The sequence below is a fragment of the Bufo gargarizans genome, unplaced genomic scaffold (assembly GCF_014858855.1).
Source record: "Bufo gargarizans isolate SCDJY-AF-19 unplaced genomic scaffold, ASM1485885v1 original_scaffold_832_pilon, whole genome shotgun sequence".
Taxonomy (NCBI): Eukaryota; Metazoa; Chordata; class Amphibia; order Anura; family Bufonidae; genus Bufo; species Bufo gargarizans.
The window spans coordinates 251,312-277,593 of NW_025334717.1; the positions used below are offsets into that span (position 1 = coordinate 251,312).

Below are 26,282 nucleotides of genomic sequence, written 5' to 3' on the forward strand. Positions count from 1 at the left end.
AACCTCTGTCCCTACATTTCTGGGTCATCTCATCTAGTCTTTCCTTGCATAATTCTGTTTTGCCCACTATGCGTTTAACACTTTGAAATTGGGAATAGGGAGGGATTTTTTTGTGGCTACTGGATGGTTACTCGTATAGATGAGCAAACTATTCCTATCTGTATTTTTTGTGAATAGATCCGTGTATATCCCACCTGTGTCTCCCTTAATTACCCACGTGTCTAGGAATGAAATTCTATGTTCATCAAAATGCAGAGTGAATTTTAATTCAGGCCAGACAGAATTGAGGCGAAGAGTCTCCTCTCACCTTTGGCAATTTTTCTGGAAAAAATTCTTACACCTTTTACCAAATTGTCTCCCTCGTATTTACGTGATACTGAGCATTTTTTACAGGAAATCAAAACTCTGAATTCAGAAAATGATGATATACTTGTCACCTTTGATGTCTGTCATTTATATACATCTATATCACATGAGAAAGGTTTGAAAGCAATTCATACACTGCTACAATCAAGTCATTACAAAAATGCGGAGCGTGAATTTTTTCTGACGTTATTGAGGATTGTTCTTGAACAAAATTACTTTTTATTTCAGGATTCTTTTTACCAGCAGCGGCGTGGGACCGCGATGGGATCGAACGTCGCACCGCCGTACGCAAATTGTTACATGGCGCAATTTGAGACGGATTTTGTCTATACTAATGATTTTTACAGAAAACATCGCAAGTTTTGGCGTCGCTTTATAGACGACATTATTTGCGTATGGCGCGGCGACGTTCGATCCCTTCAACAATTTACTCTTCACCTCAATTCTGTCTGGCCTGAATTAAAATTCACTCTGCATTTTGATGAACATAGAATTTCATTCCTAGACACGTGGGTAATTAAGGGAGACACAGGTGGGATATACACGGATCTATTCACAAAAAATACAGATAGGAATAGTTTGCTCATCTATACGAGTAACCATCCAGCAGCCACAAAAAAATCCCTCCCTATTCCCAATTTCAAAGTGTTAAACGCATAGTGGGCAAAACAGAATTATGCAAGGAAAGACTAGATGAGATGACCCAGAAATGTAGGGACAGAGGTTTTCCCGATCATTTATTAAAGGAACAGAGTGGAGACAATACAGCAGGACAAACCATTAAAAGAACCACGGACTCCACTTGTAGTCAAGTATCATCCATGGACTCAGAGACTGAGAGGGATAATCAACAAACACTGGCATGTGGTATCAACATCTTATCCACAAGTGGTGGAATTTAGACAACCACCTATGATGTGCTTCAAAAGAGCTAGTAACATACGTGATAGGATAGTACGGGCAGATATTGGCAGTAATAGAACTGGACCTATACAGAGAGTACTGGCTACTCCTAAACTGTGTACACTGCTCCAGTGTAATTAAGGGCACACATTTCACACATCCACAATCTGGTGAACGCATACCTATAAAGAATTGCTTTACTTGTGATAGTCGTTTTGTTATATACATCTTGAAGTGCCCCTGTGGTCTATTGTACGTGGGAGAGACTTCCACAAGGATGAAAGATAGAATAAGTAACCACAAATCTACCATTAGAAAGCAAAATGTATTATTTCCTGTACCATCTCATTTCCATGAACATAGACACACAGTGGCACAATTGCGTTACCAGATTATCGAAAGTGTACCCCTTCCACGTCGGGGTGGGGATAGAACCAAATTATTGCTCCAAAGGGAAGCTTATTGGATACATCGATTACAAACGATCGAGCCCCGCGGACTCAATCGTGAGTACAATGTACAGAGCTTCCTCTGATAGATCACCTGCTAGAAACATCACTAAAAATATTCATAAAATATCACTTTTTCTTGATAATAATCTTTATAATCTTGCATTTTGGAGAATAAATAATAATCTATATAAATATTGCAGCTGTGCAATCTTGAAAAAAATTCTTTTTGAAAAAGAAAAAAGAAAAAAATATTTTAAAAAAAAATCTAAATTTTTTTTTTTATTTAAAAAAAAAAAAAATATTCTTTGAAAAATAAAAATGAAATAGATTTTCTTTTCTATATGTTTTCTACAGGGGACATAAGGAAGGAAGAAAGAAGGAATGAATAATATAAAGTGAATTCAGAGAAATGTCACTATGAAATGTGTTTTCTTTTTGTTCAGATGTTTTTGTTTTAACACTGATTGGTGGGTGTGGTTTTCTGTGTGATGTCATTTCCCTGTGTTGAAATGAAATGTTCTTTGTATGAAGATAAGTCTGATGAAGGTGCGGTAGCATCGAAACGCGTCACTTATTGCCTGTACATGTGACTGAATAAATACAAAGAAATTATCTACAGCGAGTGCCGGTCTTTTCAACTAATTTTACATTGGGACGCCATCCCATAGACTCGTGCACTGTGACTCTTTAACAGCAGTGCCGACCTGTGATCATCATATTAATTAATTAATTGATGCCACCCCTATATAACCCGCCCCCTGTCTGGACAGGGTTGCTTTCTTTAACAAGTAATCCACACAACCCAAAGGGTGGAAAATTTGTGTGCTGCTGTTAGGACTAAGGGAAAACAAATTTACGTCAAAATGGACGCTTCCCTTTCGTCCTAACCAGCAGCACAAGTGGGGAAGTAGCAAGGACTTTACACAAATCTGGGAGGGCAAAAATCTACGTGTGAACATATAATAATTTCTCTCAGTCTAAGGGAGCGCAGCACTTAGAACAGAGTGTCGAAAGGCAGCTCCTTCTGCTCGCCTTGAATCTATACGGTAGTGAGATATAAAAGTTTTCTGGGAACTCCAAGAGGCGGCAGCGCAAATCTGGTCTAAAGGAATTAATTATCCTTTCAGCATACGACATGGATACTGCCCTGGTCGAATGGGCAGATGCAAATGACGGCGGTGACAGATTTTGTGATAGAAAGGTCAAACGGATAGTGTCCTTGATCCACCTACTCAAAGTGGGCTTAGAGGCTTTAAGCCCTCTGTTTTTCCCTGAGTAGGCTAGAAGGAGATTCTCAGATCTTCTGAAGTCCGCTGTTCTGTGCAAATATATTTTTAGAACCCTTAGAATGTCCAGGGTAAGTAACTTTTCCTCTTCTGGAGATGTTGGAGCAGGAGAAAACTTCAGTAATGTTATCGTCTGGTTAATATTTGCAGTGAAGGCACCTTCGGCAGAAAGGTTGGCAGGAACCTCAACAGGACCCTGTCCTGGAGGAAAGTTAGGTATGGCTCTGCCGCTCCTAGAGCTTGAAGTTCCCCAATTCTTTTAGCCGAGGTAATGGCTAATAGAAAGGTGACTTTGAGACATAGGAATCTCAAGTCTACCTCCTCTAATGGCTCAAAGGGGGGAACACACAACCCTTTTAGCACTATTGCTAGATCCCAATCAGGGGTCGGTCTCAGGATGCTAGGTTTAAGTCTCTGAGCTCCTTTAAGGAACCTCCTTATTAGGTGGTCTTGAGAAATCGGCCTACCAATACATGCCGACAAAGCAGAGACGTGAGCTCTGAGCGTAGCTGGGCTTAGACCCTTGTCTAGACCATCCTGAAGGAACTGTAGGATCGCAGAGAGAGGAGGATCTGAGGGAACTACCTCTCTCTCAATACACCATAGAATGAAAATCTTATATATCCTGGAGTATTTTCTGTTTGTGGACACGGCCCGGGAGTGCGAGATTGTTCTCAAGACCTCCACAGATAACCCTCTAGCGTCTAGAAATGACCTGTCAATCTCCAGGCTGTCAGACTGAGCCTCCTCAGATCTAGACAGGGACCTGTGTCCTGATACACTAGGTCCTGTATTAGGGGAAGTCTCCAATATGTGCCCTGGCTCATCTGCATGAGCTGGGTGAACCAAGACCTCTTTGGCCAGAATGGTATGATGGCTATCACTGAGGTCTGGTCTTGTTTGATCTTCATCAATACCCTTGGTATCATGGAAATTGGAGGGAACACATAATCCAGCCTGAACCAGAGCGTCTATCGCTACAGGGTTGTCCTCCTTGTAAAGGGAGCAGAACCTGTTCACCTTGGCGTTCAATCGAGTTGCCATCAGAACGATCTCGGGAGTACCCCAACGCTGGACAATCCGGGAAAAGATGTTCTCGTTCAATGACCATTCCCCTGGAACGGGAAGGCCCTGACTTAGGCGATCTGCCACTACATTGAGGTCTCCTCTGATATGAACGGCTAATTAAGTGGGATAGGTTGGTCTCTGCCCAAGCGAGAATTAGTCCCACCTCCCTCAGGAGAGTCTGGGATCTCGTTCCTCCCTGTCTATTTAGGTAAGCCACTACTGTTGTGTTGTCAGTTGCCTGACTGCGGATGAGAGGAGCAAAATGATTGAGGGCTAGTCTGACCGCTCTCAACTCCCTCAAATTGGAAGAGAGGCGTCTCTCCTGAGGACTCCAGGTACCTTGATCCCATCCACCACGAGAACATTCCTAGGGAGGCGTCTGTGGTCAACGTAATCCAACGCGGTTGGATCAAGAACCTCCCATCTGTTAGGTTCCTCCACCACCTGAGTGAAGAACGGGCTTTTACAGACAGGGAGTGCATCTGGTCCAAGTCCTTTGGCTTGCGACTCCAAACCGTTAACACTTCTTCCTAGGAATGTTCTCGTGGTGGATGGGATCAACTGTGACTTGTCCCAGTTTATAAGCCAACCTAGAGTCTGCAGAGTGTGGAGAGCTTGCTGCGGAGGCGGCTTTTAGCAGCCAGTTGTCTAAATAGGGGACGACTTCTAACCCTAGAAGCCTTAAATGCGCGACAACAGGAGCCGCCACCTTTGTAAAGGTGTGCAGGGCAGAGGAGATGCCAAAGGGCAACACAGCAAATTGGTAGTGCTTCACTACACCGCCTATGGTCACCGCAACTCTGAGGTATTTTTTGTGCGCTGGATAGATGGGAACATGAAGGTAAGCATCCTTCAGATCTATCGTCACCATCATATCTCCTGGGTTCAGGAGGTTTATAACTGAACGAATGGTTTCCATCTGGAAACGCTTTCTTTCTGATAAAATGGTTTAAATAGCGTAGGTCGATGATCATACGCCAATCCCCTGATGGCTTTGGGACCAGAAATATGGGAGAATAAACTCCCCGACCTTGCTCGCGCGGAGGAACTTCTTCCAGTGCCCCCTTTTGTACGTACCGAATCCTCCAGGACTAAGTGCCTGGTGGCAGTCAAAACCCTCGTCAGGATGAACCTCTCCTGAGGTAGGGAAATAAAGTCGATCTTGTACCCTGATGTTATGACTTCTAACACCCACGGGTCTGGAATTTTTTGATTCCAAAAAACTTGAAATAAACTTAAACGACCTCTAACTGGAGGAATGAACTGAGGGTTTGGGGCTGTAACAGCGGGTGGGGACGGGAAGCCGTCGGACTGCTGAGAGTCATGGTTCAGCCCTGCGTTTCCACGACCGCGGCCTCTACCTCTTTTATTTCCTTCAGGGCGCCTCTGGGTCCTGTCTCTCCTCTGGAACCTTGCTGGTCTACCTCTTCCTCGACCCCGAAAGGACTGCTGAGGAAGGGACTTCCCCTTTTTATCAGCGAGGTCCTCCATTAAGCGATCCAGCTCCGAACCGAATAGCCTGCCTGGCTCATAGAGAAGGGAGCAGAGGATGAATTTTGACATGTTGTCTGCTACCCATGGCTTCAGCCACAGGGGACGTCTACTGGCCGAAGAAAGTGCCATAGATTTTGCAGCTAATTTTAGCTGCTGCTGGGATGCATCAGCCAAAAAATCTATCCCTAACAAAAGGGTCTTGAACTGGTCTAGGATATCGTCTCTGGCAACCCCCGAATCCAGATCAGACTGGATTCTGAGTGTGCGGGCGCGGACGAAATTTGAGACTTCACTGCCGGCGATAGCCACAGAGGCGGCAGCAGCAGTGTCGTTACGTCTGAGCGAGCATTCTGCTTGTCTGTCTAGGGGGTCTTTTAAATTACTTCCATCATCAGAGGGAACTAAAGTTCTCCTGGAGAGCTTAGATATTGCCATATCTACTTTAGGAGGCGGAAACCAACCCTGCGAATCTTCCTCCTGCAGGGGAAACATTAATTTAAATCTTTTAGTCATCTTTTAGTCAGGACCGGACCTTTTTCCGGGTGTTTCCATTCTAAGGCCATCAGTTTTTTCAAAGACTCATCCACTTTGAAGGTCCTGGGCCCCCTAGAGGTGGATTGTGGAGCTTCCCCATGCCCAACATCCTGGTCCCTTGACCTGATGGAGTAACCTCTGAGTTTTTTCGGCCGGGAAAAGAAATGGCGCGTCCTCATCTTCAGAGGAAGAATCATCTTCTAAGGAGACGACTTCTTCTAACATGGGGACTGGCTCCGGAGAGGCCTCTCTAGGTCTCTTATAAGAAACCGCGCCTTTTATCTGCGCGACGGAGGTGTCCATGAATTCTTTCATCCAGGAGAACATCTCCACCATAGTAGGTTCTGGATTCACAGGTCAGGGTCGACAACCTGGACAGCGGTGGAACTCATATCCATCAGGTAAGGGGGTGCTACAGTTAGAACAAGCCAGATGTCTCTGCTTGTGCGTAGACTTCCCTAGGAATAATAATAATACAGTTAATATAGGTGCAATTCCCCTCGCTTTACGACAAAAAATGACCTCCACCTTACCAAGAGAGGGCATAGAGGGATAAACACCACTCGATCAACAGGTCAGTTGCACACAAGACTGAGTGCAACTCTGACCTCTAGCACCTGGAGGTTTAAATAAGGCGGTAGGACACGCCCCCGCCAGCCCCGCCCCCCCTCCCCCCCTCCCCCCAGCCCTCGGAGGTAACTGAGAATCTGTTTGATTTTTATCAAATAGTGTAATATTCTGTGCCGCTGAGGGTAAGAACCCCAGTGGACTCAGCCACTTGTTTTATTATTATCGGAGCGCACAAACGGCGTCCGAGACCAGAAGTGATGCAAAAGACGCACTTCCGGTATTACGAGAATGGCAGAGGGAGGCAGAGTAAGAACGCATGCTGCACTAGCGTCCGAAAGCGCATGGTAAGGCTATAAGCACTGGAGGGGGAGGGAAAAGAGGGAAAGGGAAAGAGAAGACATCTGAAGCGAACGCTCCTCATTATCCTGGCCGGATCCATCGTCTGCAGCGGCCGGCAGCGGACCTGTAAAACAAACTAATACACTTCACCCTACAAGGGGAGAACTCCTGAAGGGAGTTTATCCTGTCCATTTCCAGTCCACAGGACAAAAAAAAAAGCAACCCGTCCAGACAGGGGGCGGGTTATATAGGGGGGGCATCAATTAATTAATGATACTTGGCAGAGATATTTGTTCAATACAAATTCTGCCTGTCCTGACCAGCTTCACAGGGGCAAATCCCCCACTTGTGCTGCTGGTTAGGACGAAAGGGAAGCAGCGTGGCCGGACCCCACAGAGCAGTGACAGGAGACACATTAATGAGGGGACCACATGCACCATCGCTGGTTGTTACACCTGAAGTTCCGGACCTCGACGCCTCCACTTCACTAAACCACATTCCCTTCATAGAGGATCTAGAAAATACGTTTTCTTATTTTCCGTTGTCTAAACCTGGGGTGCGTCTTATAAAGGGAAAATCCAGTATATGACATATAATCCTATATGTTGTGTAGATGATAATACCGCCATACTGTGGTCACATGACTCGCTGCTCATGTAATACTAATAGATGGATGTGTCCACCCTCGTGTGAAGGTCTCCAGATTCTCATTATATCAATACAATGTCAGGAAATGTCAGGAAAACCCTGGGCAGCCGCAGGTCACCTGACAGCCACTAGGTGGCGAACACAGACTCATGTAGCAGGAGATATCCTCTCACTGAGAGCCCTGTCACCTGTCTGAGCCGTATATTATACCTATACTACAATATAAAGTACCGCCACATACTGCACTCGTCATGCCACATCACAGTGTGCCACATCAGAAGCTTTAACCCCTTCAGGACCAGCCTAATACAGGAAATGCTGGGGCACAAATAGTGATACAGATGAAGAGAAGCGTTCTCTACTGGAGCCCGATATGTGATGATGTCACGTGTGGTTATAGACGTGTCACAATGTAGGTTGTGATGTGCGGCTTTATACTGTGACACGTGGCAGGCGGACAGCGCGCAGAATGCTGCTGAAGCCTCCAGCTTTACATGCCGATACATACGAGGTGAGATCACAGGCGGCCACTGACTGCAATCTGCAGCGCCCCCCAGAGGCCGCGGTCACACACAGCTTTTACTGGGGTTTTCTGACGTTTGGTGATTTTTGCAGTAAAGGTCTATGGAAAGTATCAGACAGAAGAGTTTTATTCCTGGAGTTTTTCTAATTCTGTGTTTTTTCTGCCTCTTTTCAGCAGCGCGGCGTGCTGGAGATCTGGCGGTTTTACATCCTTCACTATAGAGGAAAAACATTTCACAGACGTCCAGAGAGAAACGCGGCTGAAAACGGACAAAATCTTCTCTGTCACCTGCTGATGTTGCTGCGTTTTTTTTTTGTGACTACTTATAAAACATGTAAAACATTTCTGAAGTGCGGCTGAGTTCTGACCCCGTACGGGCGGATTAACACGCCAGTGATCTGTCCGTGTCCTCCGTGGACCGCTCACGTGTCCATAGATTTCCCTGTGTTCCCTCATACACCCTTGTCTGTCCACACCCCGCGGGTCAGTGCAGGAACGGAGACATACAGAACTCCGTATAGTCGCCATATAAACCGCAGGCGCCATCGTGTTCTGTCTGTTCTCATCCACTGCATAGAAAGTGCATTACAGTTACTATTACAGTAAAAAGAGAAAAAAACTAAAAAATCTTAAAAAAATACAAATTCTAATCTCCCCCTTTCCCAATTTTACATCTAAAAATAAAGAATAATAAATAAACATAATTGGTGTCGCCGCATCCGAAAATGTCCGAACTAGTAAAATGTACAAGTGATTGTCCCGCACAGCGATCGCTGGTTTTTGGTCACTTCACCCCCTGAAAATAATAAGAAAATAAAAAGATCAAAAAGTTATTTGTGACCCAAAATGGCAGCAATAAAAACTACAGCTCGCCCGGCAAAAACAGCCTCCGCCCTGTAGATGGAGATAGAAAGCGGCCATGGGGTCCGGATACGGCCGGGAAGGACATTCAGATTTATCAAAGGTTTTTATTACTTTAAAGATAGTAAAATATAAAAGACACCATATAAATGTGGTATTGCTGTGATTGTACCGATCCTCAGGATAGGGTCGTCAGGTCAGTTTTGGCGCACCGGCAACACCGTAAAAAAACAACATAAAAAATGGAGGAATTGTAGCCCCAAAAAGAATGTTTTCCGGTGTTTTCCATACAAGTTCTGGTAAATTAAATGGAGCCATTAAACCTCCATCTTGCGCCTCATGCACACGACCGTAGTCTCAGTCTGCAGCCGATCTGCGGATCTGATGTAGACCCAGTAATCTCATCGGGGCCACAAGACGTGCGGACATTACACCGTGTGCCCCCCACACCCTGAAGTCTGTCCTGTGGTCTCGAAAACCATAAAACGTCCTATTCTTCTCCATTTCGAGGACAGGAATAGAACTTTTCTCTAGACGGAGCGCAAAATACAGCAGCGCATGAAGCCCTCAGACGGCAACGTGAACGGAAAAGCAAAAACGTTCTGGTTCTTAGAAGTCGGGAAAAAGGTAAAATCTCAGTGATGTGGAGAGAAGATGATAAATCTGCTGCAGATGACACTTCTATACAGACTGTGCCGACATCAGGGGCGCAGGTAAGGGGGGCGGTGGCCGCTGACACCACTAGACCTGGGGCATCAGTCAGACATTAGTAGACGTCACATATCAAGGAGCGGTCAGCAGTTTATCTCATAGACATAACAATGGTGCGGAGCATAAAATAGAATAAGCTCCATGTATAACGTGTGCCCCACATGTCTCAGTCCTGTACACATCTCTTATACTCACAGTAATGTCTCTATCCTGCAGGCCGGACCGGACAGAGCCGCCATCAAGTCACCGAAGTCAGGACCAGACAGAAAGTTATAAGACAGGTGCAGTATCTTCAGGGACTGGTTATTCCTTATTACAGATGCCAACTGGATGCAGGAAGTGTCTGGTAGATCATTATAACCCAATCTGTAAGAATAAGAGGATGAGATGTGGGTGAGGCGTCCACAGAGCGTCAGTATAAAGTCTGTAGATTGTGACTGTGGAGAGAAAATGTCCCCGGCTGTTAGTAAAATCCATAAATGTCATCACTAGAAGTTGCCTCTTGTGTGTGGTGGATGTCAGGAATGGCGGCAGCTGTATGATATGTCCATGTCCTAGAAATCCAGAACCCTGAGGAGTGTCCTCACTTTATGGCATGTCATAAATCAGTGATGATGGCAGCACATGAATGTACAATAGTCATAAAGCTGGAGGAACTTGTGTCATCAGCTGCTGAGAGCTCTCCTTCCTCCGTCATCTGTGGCCCTCAGTCTGTGGCCCCCATTGTCCTTCCTCCGCTATATATATTGGTCTTTGTGGCCTCCTTTCTCCTTCTTCTATCTGGCCTTCAGTCTGTAGCCTCCATTCTCCTTCCTCCACCATCTATTGTGGCCTCCATTCTCCTTCCTCCACCATCTATTGTGGCCCCTGTGGCCCCCGTTCTCCTCCTCACATTACTACAGGACACATGTGGCCCTCGCTCAGTCAGGTATTTGGGGGATGGATTATTAGGAGACATTACACTACATTCAGGGTTTGGGATCAGAAAGCAGTATCTGTGGATCACTGCAGCTGGGTAATGGATTCAGGTGCTCTTGGTTTATGTGACCCACCCAGTCACAGGAAAAGGTTACAAAAAAATAAAGGATAAACCAGGCACTCAACTATGGAGTGAATTGATCAATATTATTTAATCTTACAATAGTAAAATACAATATATACCTATAAAATACAATAAAATCACTTCAGTACATTAGACAAATAGCAGCAATAGTAGACATAATTTTAAAAGTCACTCTAAAATCACCACAATAAACTAATAGCAGCACTAGTTGGCATATATTATGAGATCGCAATTGCAGCTTGAAATATCATAGTCATTGATCCAGTCTAGGAGAAAACGCAATTCCGTACATTGTAACAAAGTCTTATGGGCACTCCTCAGTTTTAAGTCGGTGATAGCAAAGTGCAATTTGTGCACAACGGTGGCGTCCCACCTAGTTGAGCAACTATGTTGCTTTACCTTGCGTGTGTCTTCTTATCCTGCGTCCGGACCTGAAAGAGTATGCTGTCGACACAACGTCACCTGGATATCCACTCACGAAAACTATGTTTGTGGCCTTGTTTGCAGGGATTCCTCCGGTGTTCGTCGCTCTCAGCTATTCAGTTTCAACAGGTCCAGGGAAGCTACTGTTCCAGCATGCCGGTACAAGGTATTAAACCATACGCGTTTCGGGGTTCTCTGGATGACCCCTTCCTCAGTGGTAACCCTGAAGTGCTTCCCCACATCCTTTTATATAAAATCGTGGAAAAAGGCAAAGTCCGGACACGGATTTCATCATACCAAAACATGGAGAACTGGAATAATCATTGTATGCGTTTTTCTTGTTCCATTTTTAAAAGTGCGGTTCTTTGGAATGCGTTTTTTAGATAAATTGCGTTTTATGTTCCTTTGCTGCTTAAATATAAATTAAATAATATATCATATAATTTTTATTACAATATAATTTTTAAAAAATGTTAAAAATGTAAAAAAGTAAAAATTACATATAAAAGCACAACTACATCGCAATTCATCAATAATTTGGGTGAGGGAAGTCAAGGGGCATGGGATCACAAGAAGCCAAAAAGTTCCCAATCGGCATTCAGTCCTTTTGGGACTAGGGAACCAAAATCAAATATAAACTTTGATTCCACCCTTGACATTTTTTTGATCAAATCACCTCCCCTCCTGGCGTCACCATTGTTAGGGCTGTGTAAGTGAGACCCGTTGGATCATTATTGTGACATAACTTAAAGTGCCTTGAGACGGTATGATTTTCATAGCCTTTACGGATATTTGCTATATGCTCTGCAATCCTTGTCTTAAGGCACCTCTTCGTACGACCAATATATTGCCTTCTACAAGGACAGGTCAACAGATATATAACATTCTTGCTGTTACATGTCAGAAGGTTTTAATTTCATATATATAGTCATTACTGGTCGAAGGAAACTTTAATTGTTTTTCTCTGGAAGTTTGTTATTTTACAATTTGAACATGTTCTACATCTAAAAAAGCCCTCAAAACACAACCATTGATTATCCTTCTTTTTGGGATTACTTCTAGATATTTTTGTCGTAGGTGCTATTTTTAGACCCAGGTTGTTGGCAGCGAGTATAAATTATTTTTGGTTTTGTCGGCATCAATGGTCCTATAATTTTATCTTTCTGCAGAAATGACCAGTGCTTCGCAATGATGGTCTCAATTTTCTTATATTGAGTATTAAAGGGCAGAATCACCTGTAATTCCCCACATGTCATACCATCACTGCTAGATGCAACTGGGTTCTCTACAAAAAAAGCCTGCCGATCTAAATTCTTCACCTTATTCAGAGCTTTTTCAATACAGTCACTAGGATAATCTTTTTCAATAAACTGCTGTCTCAATACTTCAGCCTCATTCTCGAATGTCTCATTTTTTGTACAATTTCTCTTGAGGCGCCTGAATTGGCTTGTTGGTACATTCAGCAGCCACCTAGGGAGGTGGCAGCTCGAATGTAAAATAAAATTATTCCTTGCTGTAGACTTATAATAAGTGCTACAGTTAATTTTATCCCCATCAACATCAATTTTTAGATCCAAAAATTCAATCCCCGTTTTGCTCACATTTGCCGCAAACTGAAGGTTCTGATCATTCAAATTGATGCTTGATAGGAAGGAATCCAATGCCAGATCCGTACCTCTCCAGACAAAAATAACATCGTCTATGTACCGCTTCCAGAGCACCAGATCCGCACCCAGTACTGGCAGAATATATTCATCCTCCCAATTAGCCATAAACAGATTTGCATAACTGGGTGCGAATCTGGTGCCCATCGCGGTACCAGATTCCTGTAAATAAAATTCTGTATTAAAAGCAAAGTAGTTGTGTTTCAATATAAAACTCACCACTTCTACAATATACTCTATTTGTGCTGATTTAAAAAAAACGCTTTTGTCAAGTTGAGATCTCAACGCCACAAGTCCCTGATCGTGCCTAATTGATGTGTAGAGGGATCGGACATCGAGAGTCCCGAATGTCCAATCCTCCTCTACTGTTAATCCCTCCAATATTTTTACTATCTGTGTGGTATCTTTTAGGTAGAATTTTGTTTTTTTGACTACCGGTTGTAGTTGATAATCCACATATTGGGAAAGATTGGCCGTAAGGGAATTAATCCCCGAAATTATAGGACGGCCAGGGGGATTCGTGAGGTTTTTGTGTATCTTCGGCAAATAATAAAATACCGGAAGTCTACACTGTGTACTCAATATAAAATTTGCCTCATTTTCTAGTAAAATATTTTTCTTAATACCCTTTTCACATAACTGTGTCAGCTGCGGATAAAAATCATTAGTGGGATCTGCCTTTAGTTTGGTGTACACATTTGTGTCAGACAATTGTCTATGGCATTCTTTGCTGTAATCGTCGGTACTTAGAATTACTATTGCTCCGCCTTTATCGGCGGGGCGTATAGTAATCCCATCATCCTTCTGTAGCTGTTTGATCGCTGCAATCTCCTGGTTGGAAAGGTTCGATTTTTTCTTATTTATACCGCCTAAAGTCCTGATATCCCTTTCTACATTTTTTCTAAATGCTTCTATGTCTGGACTGATCTCATTTCTAGGGTATTTAGTCGACCTAGGTTTTAGTTCCGTATGGATGAAGCCAGATATTTCCTGGGATTGCAATGCAATGGGGTTCTTCATAAAGTACTTCTTAAGACAGATTTTTCTTACAAATTTTTCTATGCCCACATAGGTGTCAAATTTGTTCAACCGTGAGCTCGGGGCAAATTTGAGGCCCTTATTTAATAAAGATGTTTGGGATGACGTTAAATTGACTCCACTCAGATTAATGATGGAGCTTGGTAATGGTGCTACTAAATCTAATATCTGTGTCTGTGTTTTTCTCTTTGCCCTTCGTGTTTTTCTCTTGGTCTTTGGTAATCCTGTGTCCAATCTAGTGATCTGTCTGGTGTCCTGTTGTGCCTCCAATGTGGATTGTAATTCGGCGGTGTCCAATTCTGTGTGGTTTGTTTGTTCCGTAAATTGTACGTGTGTTGGGCCGGAGGGTCTAAGTGATGTGATCTCTTGGGGGAGTGTTGGATACGTTGTCGTGCATTCTGGGTTCGGTAATGTGCAGGACTTTGATCTAAAAAAGGTACCCTGCTCAATACTTCATATTTGTTTGAGGTTTTAATATTAGTGTCCAAATTTGTGTCCATTTCTTCTATGTGTTTCTTTGTGTATATCTTTGTGTTTATTCTTTCTTTTCACTTTTGAATGTTGTATAGTGATTTCCTTTGCCTGCACTATCTCACTTATGTGTTCCCCATCATTGTCTGAGTGTCGTCTATTATATTTTCTCATTTTTTTATCTATGATTTCTTGTTCCAATCTATCTATATTTTTACAGATCCTTTGTTGCCAATTATTATAATCTTCGTTTTTAGGTAATGCTTCGACTCTATCTTTAATTCTCATGATTTTTCCAGATAAATCGTCTAAAATCTGTACACGTCTTTTGATTATTAATTCCATTAATACAATGGACTGGTTTTTGAGTAATTGGTCCCACTCTGCATTAAAGTTATCTTCACATAAATCTTGTGCTGGAGTCTTTGAGAGCTGCAATCCCTTGGGAATAATCCCATTTTTAATATACTGTGTAAGGGATTTGACTTCCCATTGTTGTCTAAGTTGTTTCTGTAATAGGGTTTCAAGCTCTCCAAATACTCCTGCTACAGACTCTGAATAGCTTGATCTATCATCAAAACTAAAGGAATCTATCATTTGTTTTTTAGTCTCAATAAAACTCCATATATCCATGTTCCCAGCCGAGGAGCTCATCAGAAAGGTGGATAACGTGAAATCAGAAAGCAGTATCTGTGGATCACTGCAGCTGGGTAATGGATGCAGGTGCTCTTGGTTTATGTGACCCACCCAGTCACAGGAACAGGTGATTCTGCCCTTTAATACTCAATATAAGAAAAATGAGACCATCATTGCGAAGCACTGGTCATTTCTGCAGAAAGATAAAATTATAGGACCATTGATGCCGACAAAACCAAAAATAATTTATACTCGTGCCAACAACCTGGGTCTAAAAATAGCACCTACGACAAAAACATCTAGAAGTAATCCCAAAAAGAAGGATAATCAATGGTTGTGTTTTGAGGGCTTTTTTAGATGTAGAACATGTTCAAATTGTAAAATAACAAATTTCCAGAGAAAAACAATTAAAGTTCCTTCGACCAGCAATGACTATGTATATGAAATTAAAACCTTCCTGACATGTAACAGCAAGAATGTTATATATCTGTTGACCTGTCCTTGTAGAAGGCAATATATTGGTCGTACGAAGAGGTGCCTTAAGACAAGGATTGCAGAGCATATAGCAAATATTCGTAAAGGCTATGAAAATCATACCGTCTCAAGGCACTTTAAGTTATGTCACAATAATGATCCAACGGGTCTCACATACACAGCCCTAACAATGGTGACGCCAGAGTGGAGGGTAGGTGATTTGATTAAAAAAATGTCAAGGGTGGAATCAAAGTTTATATTTGATTTTGGTTCCCTAGTCCCAAAAGGACTGAATGCTGATTGGGAACTTTTTGGTTTCTTGTGATTCCATGACCCTTGACTTCCCTCCCCCAAATTATAGTTGTGTTTTTATATGCAATTTTGACTTTTTTTATATTTGTAACATTTTTAAAAAAATTATATTGTAATAAAAATTATATGACATATTATTTAATTTTCATTTAAGCAGCAAAGGAACATAAAACGCAATTTATCTAAAAAACGCATTCCAAAAACCGCACTTCCAAAAATGGCACAAGGAAAAATGCATACAATGATTATTCCAGTTCTCCATGTTTTTGGTATGATGAAATCCGTGTCCGGACTTTGCCTTTTTCCATGATTTTATATAAAAGGATGTGGGGAAGCACTTCAGGGTTACCACTGAGGAAGGGGTCATTAAGAGAACCCCGAAACGCGTATGGTTTAATACCTTGTACCGGCATGCTGGAACAGTAGCTTCCCTGGACCTGTTGAAACTGAATAGCTGAGAGCGACGAACACCGGAGGAATCCCTGCAAACAAGGCCACAAACATAGTTTTCGTGAGTGGATATCCAGGTGACGTTGTGTCGACAGCATACTCTTTCAGGTCCGGACGCAGGATAAGAAGACACACGCAAGGTAAAGCAACATAGTTGCTCAACTAGGTGGGACGCCACCGTTGTGCACAAATTGCACTTTGCTATCACCGACTTAAAACTGAGGAGTGCCCATAAGACTTTGTTACAATGTACGGAATTGCGTTTTCTCCTAGACTGGATCAATGACTATGATATTTCAAGCTGCAATTGCGATCTCATAATATATGCCAACTAGTGCTGCTATTAGTTTATTGTGGTGATTTTAGAGTGACTTTTAAAATTATGTCTACTATTGCTGCTATTTGTCTAATGTACTGAAGTGATTTTATTGTATTTTATAGGTATATATTGTATTTTACTATTGTGGGATTAAATAATATTGATCAATTCACTCCATAGTTGAGTGCCTGGTTTATCCTTTATTTTTTACATTCAGGGTTTCTCTGGATTCTGCTGGTATTGATTATTACTTATTGATAACGAGCAGTAATCGTCTCCATTCTGAGTGAATTACAGCCGGGGTCATCAGTAATAATACCGCCATACAGCTGTAATGTAGCACAGGCAGAGATGAGCGCTCTATGGCGGTAAGGGCTCATGTACATATTACAGCTCTGTATAACCTGGGAGTTGCTCAGACCCATAATCCGCCCCATAGAAGCAGATGTGTCCTTCCTGTCCCTCCAGATGTCTCTCAGGACATATGACACCTCCTCCATGTGGAGGCACAATGCAGGTTCTGATGAGGTCAGTCCGGGAACACTTACCTGTGTGTTATCCGGGGAGGGGGTCACTGCTCCCATTATGTGTTATACAGCGGGGGCAGGTATTACTGATAGCGCTGCTCTTCTCAGACATGAAGGACATTACTGATTGTGTTTTCATCAATTGATGTGTTAAAGGGATCATCAGAACCTTTATGTTATCATATAGGGGTCTGCTGAAGAATGTAAAGGGGTCATCCAGGAACTGGATATTGATGTCCCCAGGACACGTCATTAATATGAGATCTGTGGGGGTCCGACTCCTGGCACCTCCCAGCTGTACCCACCAGAGCTCAGGAGAGCGCTGCCACCTCCTCACAGCTCACCAAGTACAGAGCAGGACAGTGTATAGCGGATGTGTTTGGTATTACAGAGCAGTACAGTGTATAGCGGATGTGTTTGGTATTACAGAGCAGTACAGTGTATAGCGGATGTGTTTGGTATTACAGAGCAGTACAGTGTATAGCGGATGTGTTTGGTATTACAGAGCAGTACAGTGTATAGCGGATGTGTTTGGTATTACAGAGCAGTACAGTGTATAGCGGATGTGTTTGGTATTACAGAGCAGTACAGTGTATAGAAGATGTGTTTGGTATTACAGAGCAGTACAGTGTATAGCGGATGTGTTTGGTATTACAGAGCAGTACAGTGTATAGCGGATGTGTTTGGTATTGCAGAGCAGTACAGTGTATAGCGGATGTGTTTGGTATTACAGAGCAGTACAGTGTATAGCGGATGTGTTTGATATTACAGAGCAGTACAGTGTATAGCGGATGTGTTTGGTATTACAGAGCAGTACAGTGTATAGCGGATGTGTTTGGTATTACAAGAGCAGTACAGTGTATAGAGGAATGTGTTTGGTATTACAGAGCAGTACAGTGTATAGCGGATGTGTTTGGTATTACAGAGCAGTACAGTGTATAGAGGATGTGTTTGGTATTACAGAGCAGTACAGTGTATAGCGGATATGTTTGGTATTACAGAGCAGTACAGTGTATAACGGATGTGTTGGTATTACAGAGCAGTACAGTGTATAGAGGATGTGTTTGGTATTACAGAGCAGTACAGTGTATAGCGGATGTGTTTGGTATTACAGAGCAGTACAGTGTATAGAGGATGTGTTTGGTATTACAGAGCAGTACAGTGTATAGCGGATGTGTTTGGTATTACAGAGCAGTACAGTGTATAGAGGATGTGTTTGGTATTACAGAGCAGTACAGTGTATAGCGGATGTGTTTGGTATTACAGAGCAGTACAGTGTATAGCGGATGTGTTGGTATTACAGAGCAGTACAGTGTATAGCGGATGTGTTTGGTATTACAGAGCAGTACAGTGTATAGAGGATGTGTTTGGTATTACAGAGCAGTACAGTGTATAGCGGATGTGTTTGGTATTACAGAGCAGTACAGTGTATAGCGGATGTGTTTGGTATTACAGAGCAGTACAGTGTATAGCGGATGTGTTTGGTATTACAGAGCAGTACAGTGTATAGAGGATGTGTTTGGTATTACAGAGCAGTACAGTGTATAGCGGATGTGTTTGGTATTACAGAGCAGTACAGTGTATAGAAGATGTGTTTGGTATTACAGAGCAGTACAGTGTATAGCGGATGTGTTTGGTATTACAGAGCAGTACAGTGTATAGCGGATGTGTTTGGTATTGCAGAGCAGTACAGTGTATAGCGGATGTGTTTGGTATTACAGAGCAGTACAGTGTATAGCGGATGTGTTTGATATTACAGAGCAGTACAGTGTATAGCGGATGTGTTTGGTATTACAGAGCAGTACAGTGTATAGCGGATGTGTTTGGTATTACAGAGCAGTACAGTGTATAGAGAATGAGTTTGGTATTACAGAGCAGTACAGTGTATAGCGGATGTGTTTGGTATTACAGAGCAGTACAGTGTATAGAGGATGTGTTTGGTATTACAGAGCAGTACAGTGTATAGCGGATATGTTTGGTATTACAGAGCAGTACAGTGTATAACGGATGTGTTTGGTATTACAGAGCAGTACAGTGTATAGAGGATGTGTTTGGTATTACAGAGCAGTACAGTGTATAGCGGATGTGTTTGGTATTACAGAGCAGTACAGTGTATAGAGGATGTGTTTGGTATTACAGAGCAGTACAGTGTATAGCGGATGTGTTTGGTATTACAGAGCAGTACAGTGTATAGAGGATGTGTTTGGTATTACAGAGCAGTACAGTGCATAGCGGATGTGTTTGGTATTACAGAGCAGTACAGTGTATAGCGGATGTGTTTGGTATTACAGAGCAGTACAGTGTATAGCGGATGTGTTTGGTATTACAGAGCAGTACAGTGTATAGCGGATGTGTTTGGTATTACAGAGCAGTACAGTGTATAGAGGATGTGTTTGGTATTACAGAGCAGTACAGAGTATAGCGGATGTGTTTGGTATTACAGAGCAGTACAGTGTATAGCGGATGTGTTTGGTATTACAGAGCAGTACAGTGTATAGAGGATGTGTTTGGTATTACAGAGCAGTACAGTGTATAGCGGATGTGTTTGGTATTACAGAGCAGTACAGTGTATAGCGGATGTGTTTGGTATTACAGAGCAGTACAGTGTATAGCGGATGTGTTTGGCATTACAGAGCAGTACAGTGTATAGTGGATGTGATTGGTATTACAGAACAGTACAGTGTATAGTGGATGTGTTTGGTATTACAGAGCAGTACAGTGTATAGCGGATGTGTTTGGTATTACAGAGCAGTACAGTGTATAGTGGATGTGATTGGTATTACAGAGCAGTACAGTGTATAGCGGATGTGTTTGGTATTACAGAGCAGTATAGTGTATAGCGGATGTGTTTGGTATTACAGAGCAGTACAGTGTATAGCGGATGTGTTTGGTATTACAGAGCAGTACAGTGTATAGAAGATGTGTTTGGTATTACAGAGCAGTACAGTGTATAGCGGATGTGTTTGGTATTACAGAGCAGTATAGTGTATAGTGGATGTGTTTGGTATTACAGAGCAGTACAGTGTATAGCGGATGTGTTTGGTATTACAGAGCAGTACAGTATATAAAAGATGTGTTTGGTATTACAGAGCAGTACAGTGTATAGTGGATGTGTTTGGTATTACAGAGCAGTACAGTGTATAGCGGATGTGTTTGGTATTACAGAGCAGTACAGTGTATAGTGGATGTGTTTGGTATTACAGAGCAGTACAGTGTATAGTGGATGTGTTTGGTATTACAGTGGGTGGGGGAGGGGGAGGGGATGGGGCGATAGACCCGTCCCATTTACCATTTTCTATGCCTGTTTCAGTGGCTCAGTAGCGGTCTTACACTTAGGACTGGCGATGGATGCCCCGAAGTTAAAGGGAACCTGTCACCATGATTTTGTGCATAGAGCTGGGGACATGGGTTGCTAGATGGCCGCTAGCACATCTGCAGTACCCAGGTCCATAGCTCTCTGCGCTTTTATTGTGTTAAAAAACAGTTTTGAACAATATGCAAGTGACCTGATATGTGTCCTGTATCCGGAGATGAGTCCAGCGGAAAGGAGCCCAGCACCGCCCCGCGTCCTCCGAATCTCCTCCTTGCTGGCTGACGTCACAGAGCTGGAGCGCTGAAATCTCGCGATGCGCGAGCTAGCACATGCGTAGTTCGTCCCCTGTGCTGATGCCAGTACAGGGAATGAACATGATGCCGACACTGCACATGCGCTAGCTCGCGCATCGCGAGATTTCGGCGCTCCAGCTCTGTGACGTCAGCCAGCAAGGAGGAGATTCGGAGGACGCGGGGCGGTGCTGGGCTCCTTTCCGCTGGACTCATCTCCGGATACAGGACACATATCAGGTCACTTGCATATTGTTCAAAACAGTTTTTTAACACAATGAAAGCGCAGAGAGCTATGGACCTGGGTACTGCAGATGTGCTAGCTGCCATCTAGCAACCCATGTCCCCAGCTCTATGGCCAAAATCCTGGTGACAGGTTCTCTTTAAGGAGAGGCCTGGCGCGTATTCATAACTTTGACGGATTTACCGCCATTTTACTGCTTTATTTACGTTAATAATATAACCCAGGATTAGGGATTATTCTGGATTACAGTGGTACTATACCTACTATACATAAAAAATAAAAGCTCTTTGCGCACATATTTCTTCATACGTGTGTCGGGCCCATCTACCGGCGTCAAGGTGGTTTCCACAGATAGTTACCTAACACTAACAGAACTGCCTCTCCTGGGCCTGACCTAAGCCTGTTAGGGTGAGCTGCCAGCATGCTAGCCTTATGGATGTGCACCTGCGACCAGGGCCGTTTCTAGAGGCGGACGAAGGGTGCGACCGCACAGGGCGCATAACTCAGGACAGAAGCGGGGGGCGCCGTCAGCAGCGCCCAGCGCCGGAGGGGGGCCCTTTCTGTCTGGATTGGCGGCAGCAGGAGTGGAGAGCGTTCATCTCCAAATTCATCTGTATCGCCGTCCTCAGGACAGCGATACAGATGAACGGTGCGGAGGAGCAGGGGAGAGGCGTCTACTGGGGCCCTATATACTGGCACAATATGGGGGGGGCACTATGGAGAAGAGGGGAAGCACTATGGGGCCCAATATACTGGAACAATATGGGGGGCACTATGGAGAAGAGGGGGTGCATCTACTGGGGGCCCTATATACTGGCACTCATTATGGGGGGCTCTATGGAGAAGTGGGGGGTAAATTAGGACTATGGGGGCATTTACTGGGGGCCCTATTTACTGGCACGTATTATTGGGGGCACTATGGAGAAGTGGGGGAGAAGAGCACTATGTCGGCATTATATAGGGGTATTTAATACTGGCAACCATTTTGGTGCCACTATGGGGAAGGGGGAGAGGAGCATTATGGGGGCATCTATGTGGGGCAGTCTATAGGGGCATTTTATACTGGCACATTATGGAGGACACTGTGGGGACAGGGGAACACATGAGGGCATTCTGGGGACATTGGCTCCACTGGGGGCACTAAGATGGTTTTTTTTTGTCTTTTTTACTGACACACAACGGGGCATTTTTTGCACTGGCGCACACTATAAATATAATTATTACTACCAGGGGCATTATGGTGGGCTCTATTACAACGGGGGGACTATGGGAGCATTATTACCATACTTCTGGGACACAGATACTGTTGGGGGCACTGTAGGAGCACTGTTACTACTAAGTGCATTCTGGCACAGATTTATCACTATTGTTGTGATTTGTGGGAGCACTATTACTGTGGGGGCACCCTGGCACAGTATCAGCTTAGCACAGTTGTTTTGGGGGGACATTATGGCTACACTATTAGTGTCAGGGACACTATTTGCTGGGTGCAGTTATTTTTTAGAGCATTGTGTTACAATAATTATTGAAGGGGGCGCTATCTGTGTGTAACTAGTATTTTCAGGGGGTTTATCAGTTTATGCAGTATAGTTTTGGGGGTGCATGATGGGATGTTGAGAAGGTGGGAGGATGATGGAAAAGTAGGAAACTAAGATGTCTGTCAAACTCTGCAGAGAGAAGAGATGGCTGAAAGAAATCATCATGGCGGTCTGGTCTGAATGGAGAAGATAAAGAAAGAGAACATCTACATCAAAGGAGACATCACTGGATGGAAGAGGTATGTGGGGCTGTATTAGGCTACTTTCACAACTGCGCTAGAGATTCTGGCAGGCTGTTCCAGCTGAGAATTCACTGGATCCGGCACTGCAGACTGAATGCCCGCCGCCCCCATCAGCTTTTTTATGTTCGCCCTGTTGGTAAATTTTCCTAGAAATTGCCCTGCCTGTGACTTTGGATGTGATGGTCTTAATTTTCTTGTAGAGCTTTATTAAGAAAGGTGTGTAAAATACCGGTCTTAATAAATTGGCGCCTAAGTGCTCACCCAGCGCCGCTGACTCTTTAACCACCTCCCGTCACACTAACGCCGAAATGTTCTTTTTCTGATCACTGCAAAAACACAGTAAAATCGCTGTGCCGCTATAAAGATCACTTTTGAGCTTTTCGGATTAGCGATCGCAGCTTTACTTCGCAAGCACTCCTTTTTACTAGGAAGGTTTGCTCTTTTTCCTGGGTAGTCTCAGAGGAATACCCCCTAAATTTAGTTAGCCCAAAATGTCAAACAAGGGGTATTCCGCTGAAGAGGCCTACAGGATTCTGGCCGTGATGGATGAAAGCGATGGGGACGCCTCACCCGCTGAATCCAGTGGTTCAGAATATGAACCTGTAGACAGCAGTGGCACTCTAACCGCTAGTGAAGATGACGAGGTTGAGGTCCCTGCTACGGTCAGGCGTGCCCGATCCCATGTCAGTGTTCTGCCTACCTCGCATGATGAGCCTCATTTGCAGCAGAGTGGTGCTAGCGCTGATCTTGTTTATGGTGCGGCATACACCAGCAGCGCAGCACATCCTGGACCTTCTACCAGCACTGCCGTATTCCCTGGTGAAGTGGCGAGCACCAGAAGGGCAGTTCCAGCTGGTACGGTGGCACGTGCAGTAACTCCCCCATCGCAGCCACCGCGTTCACAAGTCCGTAGAGCCCTTAGTATCCCAGAGGTGCTGGCAAACCCTAATTGGCAATCCCCTGCTTCCGCCGCACCCGTATTGCCCCCTTTCACCGCCTAGTCTGGAGTTCGCATGGAGACGGCTCATTTAGGATCGGCCCTTCAGTTTTTTGAGCTGTTCTTCACGCGGATCTCTATGACTTAGTTGTGGCAGAAACCAACCGCTACGCCACACAGAATATTACCGCCAATCTGGAAAGCTTCTATGCCCAGCCTTACCGGTGGAAACCAGTCACAGTTTCCGAATTTTAAATTCTTTTGGGCCTTATCCTCAGCATGGGTCTAACTAAAAAAAAATGTATTGCGGTCATATTGGTCTAAAGACCCAATACATTACATGCCCATGTTCTCTGCTGCTATGTCCAGGGCACGTTTTGAGGTCATCATGTGCTTTATGCATTTCACTGACAATAAAACCTGCCATCCAAGAGGCCACCCTGCTTATGACCGGCTCCACAAAGTTCGGCCCCTCATAGACCGCTTGTCATCCAGATTTGCAGATGCGTATACCCCCAATCAGAACATCTGCATAGACGAGTCCCTTGTACATTTTACCGGGCGCCTTGGCCTTGGCATCAAACATCCCCAGCAAGCGTGCCCGGTATGGGGTCAAACTGTATAAGCTCTGTGAAAGGGCCACAGGCTATACATATAATTTTAGGGTCTATGAGGGAAAAGACTCAAAACTGGAGCCGGTCTGATGTCCTGACTACCTGGGGATTGTCTGGTACTAGGTGTCACCCTTACTCCACAAGGGGTACCACTTATACGTGGACAATTTTTACACAAGCGTGGCCCTCTTTCGGCACTTACATCTAGTTGGAATTCAATGCTGTGGCACCGCGCAACCTAGTCGCCGGGGCTTCCCCCAACAGCTCGTTAGTACCCGACTTGCACGGAGGAAAATGGCTGCCTTGTGTGACCAAGAACTGCTTGCGGTGAAGTGGAGGGACAAGAGGGACGTTTACCTTCTGTCAACCATTCACGCAGACACGACAGTACAAATTGAAAGGGCAACTGGAGTCACTGAGAAACCCCTCTCTGTCCAAGACTATAATTTGCTCATGGGAGGGTGGACTTCAATGACCAGATGTTGGCTCCCTATTTAGTGTCCCGCCGCACCAGACGCTGGTATAAGAAGGTGTCTGTATATTTAATTCAATTAGCTCTGTATAATAGTTTTGTTCTCTACAGTAAGGCTGGGAGAACGGGATCCTTCCTAAAATTCCAGGAAGAGATAATTTCGGAAATCCTGTATCCAGGAGGGTCCGTGCCCCAAGTCCCTGATGTAGTGAGCCGGCTACATGGCAGACACTTCCCGTCTGTCTATCCTGGTACCCCAACTCAGCGTTCCCCAAGAAAAAGATGTCGTGTCTATAGCAGGAGTGGAAAAGGCGTGACGCCACCTTTTTTTGTCCTGACTGTCCTGACCAGCCTGCCCTATGCATAGGGGAGTGTTTACGGAAGTTCCACACACAGGTACACTTAGCATAGGGATTGCGTGACACAGGACAGGCACACAGGGCTCTTAGGGCCCTTTCACACAGAGCTGCCACAAACCTCTCCTTTCACCTGGGACAAAGTGCATAATGTACTTCGCCTCATCTCTGGGCGATTTGCGCTTTGCACATTGTCCCATGGGGAAGGAGAGGTTTGTCCTCTAAAGGTAAAAAAAAGAAAAAGAAAATCACAGGTAAGCAAAAAAGTTAATGTTCTGTTTCAAATGTTCAATAAAGTTTATAAAAGTTAATGTTCTGTTTCAAATGTTTAATAAAGTTTATAAAAGTTAATGTTCTGTTTCAAATGTTATATAAAGTTAATGTTAATAAATTTATTGCGTTGCGGCCTGTTGTTTTTTTTTTTTTTTTTTACCTTCTAGGTGGACCAAGCGATCAACCAGCTGCAGCACTGATGTGCATTCTGACAGAAGCATTGCGCTGCTGTCAGATTACACAAAGTCAGTGTATGCGGCGCTGCAAGACGAGATTTCTCCTCTGCAGTAAAAAAGATGCATTTGCCGAGGCATATGAGCTGAGGGGCGGTGTTCATATGCTTTGGCAAACACTTTGTATAAAAATAAAAAATTCCGGCAATGATTTATTCATCCACATCGATTGATGTGAATGGAGAAATCGGGTTTGCCAGGGCATACGAGCTAAGTGGGTTTGGATGTTGGGCGGAGCTCCTATGTCCTGGCAGACGCCTTTCCCCTCCTTTTTTTTTTTTTGCACATTTTTTGGCAGAGATTATTTCATCCAGATTGATCGATGTGAATGAAGAAATCTGTGCCGTTCATTTTTTCTTTCAGCCCAGAGGCTGAACGTAAAAAAAAAAATCTCATTACCCGTATGCTTAATATAAGGAGAATAGCAGAAACTCCTAATGCTGGCCATACATGTAATGATTGCGGAGACCCTCAAATGCCAGGGCAATACAAACACCCCACAAATGACCCCATTTTGGAAAGTAGACACCCCAAGGTATTCGCTGAGGGGCATATTGAGTCCATGAAAGATTGAACTTTTTGTCCCAAGTTAGCGGAAAGGGAGACTTTGTGAGAAAAAAAATCTTCTATGAACTCGC

General features: G+C 44.0%; 1 protein-coding gene across 1 annotated transcript in view; it reads right to left on the reverse strand.

The window, feature by feature from the left end:
- The window catches only part of LOC122924132 (ribonuclease inhibitor-like), a gene marked incomplete at its 5' end in the record, with an annotated part of 104,098 nt that overhangs the window by 70,177 nt on the left and 7,639 nt on the right, over positions 1 to 26,282 (reverse strand). Inside the window, one exon of the mRNA XM_044275062.1 lies at positions 9,951 to 10,121. Within this exon, the coding sequence (XP_044130997.1) occupies positions 9,951 to 10,121 (171 nt within the window). The remainder of the gene's footprint in view (positions 1 to 9,950; positions 10,122 to 26,282) is intronic.